Source organism: Lepeophtheirus salmonis, chromosome 10, assembly GCF_016086655.4.
Source record: "Lepeophtheirus salmonis chromosome 10, UVic_Lsal_1.4, whole genome shotgun sequence".
Taxonomy (NCBI): Eukaryota; Metazoa; Arthropoda; class Copepoda; order Siphonostomatoida; family Caligidae; genus Lepeophtheirus; species Lepeophtheirus salmonis.
In genome coordinates this window covers 19,851,755-19,860,069 of record NC_052140.2, presented here as the reverse complement: position 1 = coordinate 19,860,069, position 8,315 = coordinate 19,851,755, and the positions used below count along the sequence as shown (strand labels likewise).

At 34.3% G+C, this 8,315-nt stretch overlaps 1 protein-coding gene across 1 annotated transcript; it reads right to left on the bottom strand.

Annotated features, from left to right (window-relative positions):
- Positions 1-6,551: 6,551 nt before the first annotated feature.
- On the bottom strand, positions 6,552-8,090 carry LOC121125332 (uncharacterized). Its single transcript, XM_040720481.1, has 3 exons — positions 7,940-8,090; positions 7,396-7,874; positions 6,552-7,327 (listed from the first exon to the last, which is right to left on the bottom strand). Exons 1-3 carry the CDS (start codon positions 7,955-7,957, stop codon positions 6,772-6,774), a joined length of 1,053 nt encoding a protein of 350 aa, XP_040576415.1. The 5' UTR covers positions 7,958-8,090; the 3' UTR covers positions 6,552-6,771.
- Between the last annotated feature and the right edge of the window lie 225 nt (positions 8,091-8,315).

Below are 8,315 nucleotides of genomic sequence, written 5' to 3'. Positions count from 1 at the left end.
GTTTGAATACTCATTACTCCCTTGTGTATTAAACTTACAATTTTAGCCTAACAGATAATTTTGAGGTGAAACGACAATAATTCATTGATTTAGGGGACTATAGTGCCTCTAGTCCACTACTTGCGGACGCCCATGACACTCCCTAACATCTATTGCACACTAACAAATTCGTCAGTCAAAAAATCATATTTTATATAGGATTATTGAAAATTTGTTTTTCAATTATCTAATTATTAGTATTAAAATTCACATTCTTAACCGGCTCGAATGAAGCAGCTTTCTTCCTCTTTTGGATGCGAAACTTTTTGAATCCAAATAAAGAAATACGTTTCGAGGATTTACATGCTTTAATATTCTCAAATATTAATAAGGGGAGTAATCTAATTTTTTGACGAGTAAATACCACCGACCTAAATAATAACTGGATGCGCAACTTATATAATAAATTTTTTATGTATTACTAAGTTATTCATATCATGTGTTGCGTTTGGGTGCAAGAACAAATGTTTGGCTAAGAGTGAATTTTCATTTCATCGATCTCCGAAGGATTCAGAGACGTCCCGGCAATGGGTAAGGAACCTCAAGTTGAAAAACTTTACTCCGAAGGAGCATTCAAGAATTTGTTCCCAACATTTTGATCCTGAGTGTTTTAAGAGAACTTTAGATGTTCTAAGGTTAAGAGAAAACGCTGTGCCTACGATATTCAAAGCATTTCCGCCTCGTCTTGAAGAAAATATAGTTAAAACTGATTTAAAACGGATGTTCCCCATGAAGAGACATTCCTCATCCCCCAAAGTATTGAAAACGTCTCCTGAGCCAGTGCTAGATATTAGGTTCCTGTAAGCTCAAAATAATGTAGAGTTGGATCATCCCGACTGTCTTTCATCAGCTCAAAACATCAAGAAGAAACTCCAATAGCAGGGAGATATGACTTCCTACCTTTCATCGAGATCACAAAAAGCCAAATGGGAAAAAATAAGTTAGGTAAAAAGTTATCAACCTTAGTTGACGTAGTCAATGAATTCAAGTCCAAGAGATTGATGTCAAAAGAGGCGAATCTATTCTGAAAACAATGTCTGACGTACCTAAAAATCTTTTGAAGATGATACAACTCGGAAATAATGGAAAGAGAAGTCGTAGCAGCTACTCCCCTGAGCTTCGAGTGTTCGCTTTGATATTGTCATTTTACTCCACTAAACCCTATAATTATGTAAGGAAGATATTCGACTTTCGTTTAATAAGTCTCAGTGCAATTAGAAACTGGTATTCTAATGTAGATTGGGACCCGGGATTTACTCAATTTTCTTTTGATATCCTACAATCTAAGGGCAATAAAGCCCATGAATCTGAGGAAATTCTTGTTAATTTGACCTTAGATGAAATGTCAATATTCAAAAAAATTAAATGGAATGGGAAAGCCTTTAATGGATATGTCAACATGGAGTTTAACGAGGAAGAAATTTGTGAAACTGTTCCGGTATCTGAGGCTCTTGTATTCATGGTTGTTTCTTTAAACTCGAATGGGAAAGTTTCGGTGGCTCATTTTTTCATTCATAGTTTGACTGAGTCCACAAAAGCCAATCTTGTAAAAGAATGTCATAGAAGTCTAATAAAAGTAACTTCATCAACTATTGACGAACGTAGTAGTCACCAAGCAATGTTCAAAGAATTTGGAGATAATTTGGAACCAGGAAAGAGATTTCAGACCTATTTCTTTCACCCCAGTGATTGCTGCCAAAAAGTATTTATGGTACTAGACACATGCCATTGTATAAAGTTAGTTAAGAATACATTTGCATCTCTCAAAGTTATGGTGGATAAAGACGGTAGAAGAGCTGAATGGAAGAACCTACAAGAATTGGAAAAACTTCAAACGTCAGAAGGATTACTAGCTGCAAATAAACTAAAGAAAAAGTACATTAACTTCCATAATATGAAAGTGAAGGTATGTGAAAAATGTAAAAAATTTTAAGCGAAAAAAAAGGCTATTAATTAATTCGTTTATTTCAACCGGTAAACATGGCTACTCAACTCATTAGTTCATCTGTAGCAGATGGGATCGAGTTCTGTAATAAGGATATTCTATTACCGGAGTTTAGAAACTCTGAAGGAACAGTTGAGTTTCTTAGAAGATTTGATACACTTTTTGATTTCACCAACAGCAGAAATCCATTGGCAAAAGGATTTAAATCTCCTCTGAAAATAGGAAATGAAAACTATTGGAAACCAATCGTTCAAGATATGTTTTTGTATATTTCTGAATTGAAGGATGAATTGGTTAAACCTTCTAGTTAAATCTAAAAGGATGAAGTATCTTCTATTTTACAAACTATCTCAGGTAGATATTTATACATATTACCTAGTCTATGTGAATTCTACTTCAATATTATTTCAATTTTTAATTCTTTTTCAGAATCATAAAGAGTCGTTCTTTTGTGGCATAAGGTGACATTTGGGAAGGAATAATAATCCAACATGTCCCATGTTTTCCTCCATTTATAAGCGACTATTAGTTAGGCATCATGTCTCGGACAGAGGTGGTAATTGCACAAGGCTGGATGATACAGTGGGGCTCTTCACTACTTCAAACAACAAGAGGAAACCATCAGAAAGTTTTCCAATTCCTTGATGATGAAGATTTGTCATTGATCTAGAAGTATGGCCTAGAGGAAAAATATTTACTAATTAGTGATCATGACTCCTTCAATGTACCTCCTTTCGTTCCAAGCCTTTCTCAATTTAAAGAATGCGTTATTGCTTATATTGGTGGATATGTTATCAAATCATTATCCAAGCATTTAGTATATCCTGAGGGCTTGGAATCTCTTTACAACTATGTAACGGACAGCCATAATTATTCTTTGATAGCAAAAAAATCTAATAGTGAATTTCAAAAGTTTTATTTAAGTTCCTTTTCTCAAATGATACATAACAATATAATAAATATTTTCCATTTTGAAGAAAAACAAATTGTATCCTAACGAAATACGATTAAAACCCCTGTACTGACCTTTAAGTTATACATTCCTAGAATCTTATTTACACGTTTTAAATAGAAAAATATATTCCACGTTTGATACGTGGAATACGGAAATATGAACTAAGAATCAAGCCCAAAAACTCACACTTTACTTCTTTATGCGTCGGCTAAATTATTAATGATCAATAAAATGTTTCATATCACAACAAAAGCTCCATGTTTTAAATATTATATTTGTTTTTCATGGAGCATGAGATGTGACGTTGTAGATATATCATATTTTTAGGAAAATAGTTAGAGTGAAGAAAATTTGTATTGTAACATTTGCCGATTTTTTAAGTCTGCTCGCTGATAAGGAGAAGAACGGTCTAATAGACCATTCGTCTCTTTATCAATGCTTTCGTAATTTTAAAAGTTTAATTGACAGTATTTGTAGTCCAAAATTATAATTAAAATTATAAAGAAAGTGTCTTATTTGGCATAAATAAATAACTAAAGTATATTTAGTAATTTTATATTCCTAAATTTGGAATACATAAATGACATTTTAGTAATCCAAATAAAGATAAACATAAAAATACATGCACGTAACACGCGGTATCAAAATAGAATATACCGATAGTTGTATAAATACGCGGACTAATTTTTAAACGCTTATATCTCGAGGTTCCGTGACCGGAAATAAAAAATTCTAACACAAGTAACTCTGTAAATCTTTTGGCGTTGTTTTTGTTTTTCTTACTCGCATCAAACAAAGTCGTTTACGATGAATGACGAGGCCAAACGTCATATGGTTGCCACTCTCCTCCGCGCCGATAGGTCTGTCAAGGAGATAATCAAGGGCACTGGACTATCCAGGACTACTGTGTTCAAGGTCCAGAAGCTTGTCAAGGAGGGTAAAGATCTAAAGGAGGGTGTTCGGACCGGCATACCACGGAAAATTAATGTGGATGAGGTGATGGAGGCCTTCACAAAAACATTTGGCCACCTAAATCCCCAGATTTGAATCCCCTTGACTACAGTGTGTGGTGGCAAATAGAGAAGAAGGTCTGTGATACCCGCCACCCGAATTTGGACTCATTGAAGGCAAGTGTCAATGAGCAATGGGCAGCCATGGAAGACCATTACATCATCAATATGTGCAAGGCCTTCCGCGGGCACTTGGAGGGTGTCATAGCAGCTGATGGAGGTTATATTCAGTAATTATATTCAATTTTATACCAGAATAAATTCTCAATTATATAATTCTCAAAAAAAAAAAAAAAATACGTTATACGAATTTTATTACACATTTAATTATTTGCCACAAATAGTCCGTGTATTTATGCAACTACCGGTATATTCATTGGCAACATCTTTGGAACTAAAATACTCATACCATGAGGAAAGTTAGAGACGGATTGTTTTAATATTGTTGCAAAATATATTTTTCATCTATAATTCTTAATAAAATAAAAATCCTGTAACTAGATTCAAATCGAAAATTTTAATGAAACAAAACTAAAATTTTCTTTCATATAAGTTTTACAGATTTTCAAATCAAAATGCGTTTTTTTGGGATGTTGTATGGTTATTATTTTTTTTTTTTTTTGGAGAAATAAAATTCAAAATATATCAATATATAATATCAGAATATCAAATTCCCAACTTTTTTAATTTGGGTAAAGTCTACGGTCTATGCTTTAATTATAGGTTCATTTTAACAGTGGGAGACATTATATGAACAAAAAAAAGTTTGGAGGAAGAAAAATAATTAGTATAACCCCAAAACATCTGTCAAACATGGAGGTGGAAACATTATGTATTGTGGGTGTTTCTCTTATAAGGGAAAGTACTACTTTGCCGCATCAAAGGGAAGATGGACGGGCAGGGGCGTCAGCAGGATTATATTTGGAGGAGGGGTTTTTTTTTTTTTAAATTCAAAAATGTTTTTTTTTTTAAATAGTTTGAAAACCCACAAAAATTTGAAAATTAAACTTTGAAGAAAAATATTACCAAAATTCAAGGTTATTTACAAAAAATTCCAAAAAATTATAGTTTTTAACAAAAAAAATTTCAAACATCCATAGATGATAACAAAAAAATTTAAAATCCGCAGTTATACACAAAACATTAAATTTTTTGTAAGAAAATTGTAGCCCAATTTTAGCGTAAAATTTTTTCATCATGACGAAAAAAATGACTAGTAAAAATTAGAAATTCCTAAATATTTTTTTGGGGGCGGGGGACTTCAGCCCATACCAAGGGGACACCCCTTTCTCTCAGAGTAGGTCACTGAAAATGTATCGTGTAATGTTTCAAAACTTATTGCCAAGCAATAAAAGAGTGACCTTGAAGAAGCACATTAAGGTCATGGATTGGTCTAGCAAGTCTCTGGACCTCAATTGCATGTAAAGTCTTGATCAGTGGGCAAGCATACAAAAATGGCAAAAGATAAAATATTTATTTCATCCACTGTATATTATTTCTAGTGATGCAGTGTTGGCTTTTAGCCCAAGGACAGGTTTGTGTGTTTCACAATTATAAAACAGCTAGCTCCATCAAAAATTAAATTGTTCATCAATTAGGATTTGACAAGTCCCTTTGACTCTATCTAAAAAACCTGACACTTTTAGCAGGACATTTTTTAGGGGCGGCACTGGGGACACTTTCCTTAGCCTAGTTCAGGAATAGGTATCCCGTGCTGGATAGAATGTCATAAAATTTTTAATATATACACTAAAAAAAAAGTGAAATATGAATCTATGTACTGAAAAAGGTCATTAGAAAAAGGAGGGCCCCCTCGAGGCAGGTCAGCAGTCTTGTATATTGTTGCTGCACATTGAATAATGCTTCTTAATGGACTTCTAGATGGGGATGCCAACAGTATCTACAAACTTTTCGGCACTGACACCCGTGCGAAGGAGAGCGGGAGTAATAAAAATCGGTTGTATTTTGGTTCTTGACCGATTTTTTTGGAGTTGTCAAACTTAATATTCTATTTTCTTATTTAATTTTTGAGGAGTTAGTATCCTTTTGTATTATATTTTGTATTCAATAATTATATTCAAAACTTGATCGAACGTTTGTGTGGGCTCATAAAGGACGGAGAGTCCTCTTGAAGATTTGTTACAAAGTTATAATTGTTAGATACAGAGTAGAATTTGAGGATTGTCTATGATTCCTCCTTCCCCTTGTCACAGGTTCTTGAAGCTGATTTAATGAAACGTCCAGACAGCTAAGCTGCCCTCTTCTAAAACATTTTTCATATTGTCAGGCTTATAATTTTGATTTTCGGGTTCTTTACTAATCTGCCCTAAATACCCCATATTTTAATCACTAAAGTTTGCACATGTGCTAACTTTTCGGTTGTTGCTACGACATTTTTACACTTAGAGACATGGGATAAAACAAAACTTGTATATTTATGATTCATCTGCCGTGTTACGAATTATAACGTGGGTTTCCACTCTGTATATAATTATAATATGCTTATATAACGAAAAAATTAAATGCAAGAATCCCCGAGAAAAATAAATCTCTGGAGAGAACCCCTAGTATGTACTTATTTCTAAAAATAATAGAATATCCATTTACATGAAAAAATCCAGACTATATTTCGAAACGGTATGAAAATGCAACTGTAGATATAGTAAAAAACAGAACTCAAGCATTAATAACAATTTGAGAAAGCAAAAATTACATTAAGTATAAAGAAGAACAGGATATATAATGAGCACAAATGGACAGTCCGATCAATGGAGAAAAGGGTCGTGTTGCTATGAAGTAAAATAAATTTAAAGGATCATACTTTATGCCAAACCAGAAGCAGCAGAAGGAACATAGCACCATTTCTTGACAACGGGCTTTTGGACCTTTCTGGGGTTCTTTCTGGAACGGGAACAGACTTCTTTAGGTACATCAACACACTCTTCAACGGGTTTAAGGCTGGGAACCAATTTGGTGACTTGCTTGCAAGACTTTTGGGGTTCCAAATTACAGTTTTCCTCTGGGACTTCTTGGACGATGGTTTCTTTCTTATCAAAACACTCTTCGGGTCCAGGTTGGGGAACACAGCCGGAGGGACCGCACAATTCTCTAGGAACCTTCTTACATTCGGTTTGGGGACTGTATTTCAAGACATTCTTCTTTTCAGAGGTACAGACTTGTCTAGGCCATTTGGTACATTTTTGTTCCGTGGTGTAACCTTGGGTGACATCCTCACACTTCTCTTCTTGAATGGTCTCACAGTTGACAACATCATCCTCAACGTCATGTTCGTGATAACGAGTTTCACATTCAGATTCGTAAACAGTCTTGCATTCTTCGGGTCCTTCTCCTTCGCAGATAAATGGAGTGTGACAGAATCTAGAGGAACATGACAAATATGGAATGAGTATTTAAATAATTTTTATGTAAAATATTTATAAACATACTGAATAGTTTCCTCAACGGCGACCTTCTTGTATTCGATGAAACAACTCTTCTTGAAGTTTTCTTCACACTCTTCCTCTTGTTGAGGCTCGAAGTCGGTGGTATAGGTAGTGTGACATCTCTCGGAGTAGCTGTGGTGGCATTCGATATGATCATCGTATTCCGTCTCTTCTACAACGACTACCTTGTCAATGCAACGTTCTCCAGCAGCGGCAATGGATCCAATATCAAGGGGGACGTCATCACCACCTTGTCTGGCTAATCTATTCTCTGAAGCTTCAAATTCTTGAGATTCGTCATGGGCATGGCCGTGTTCTTCATGAGCATGGTGTTCATGAACATGTTCGTGATCCTCACTAGCAGCAGTACCTCTTTCACCGCTGTTAAATGGAAAGGTGTTTAAAAGAGACCTTTGTCCACGAATGGGCCTTAAATTCCGTCCTCCCATGACGCATCCGATTAAAGCAAAGAGACAGATTAACTAAGAAATAAAAGAGTATTTATAAGATCAAAAACTTCTTGTCACACTTTAAATAAGAAAATCACCTTCATTGTAGTCGCCATTGATTATTCCAAATATATGTTGTATTAGCCTGTGAAGGACTCAATCACACTGCTAATGGTTCAAGCTCGACTGTTGAAGTAAGTTCGCAAGTTGTAAGTCTTTTATAGGCGAATTTTCTAATAAAATTATTTAAAAAAATTGACATTATAAAAAAAACCTGCCCAATCCAGCATTTCATCCATTAAAAATCAAAGGATCTGCTTTAAAAATCTTTCATTTCCAGGATTATTTTGAGTTTTTTTTTTTTACATGAACGATGACAAACAGTTATTTACCTAAGTCTTAATTAAGTACATAATTAAAAAATTAACTATATCATAACTTGAGCATACATTTAAAAACTTAAGTTGCGAATTC

Bases quoted from the DNA above. Each gene is read 5' to 3' on its own strand.
- LOC121125332 (XM_040720481.1), bottom strand. The intron at 7,328-7,395 runs GTATGTTTATAA...ATGTTCCTCTAG, and splicing joins GCCGTTGAGGAAACTATTCA to ATTCTGTCACACTCCATTTA.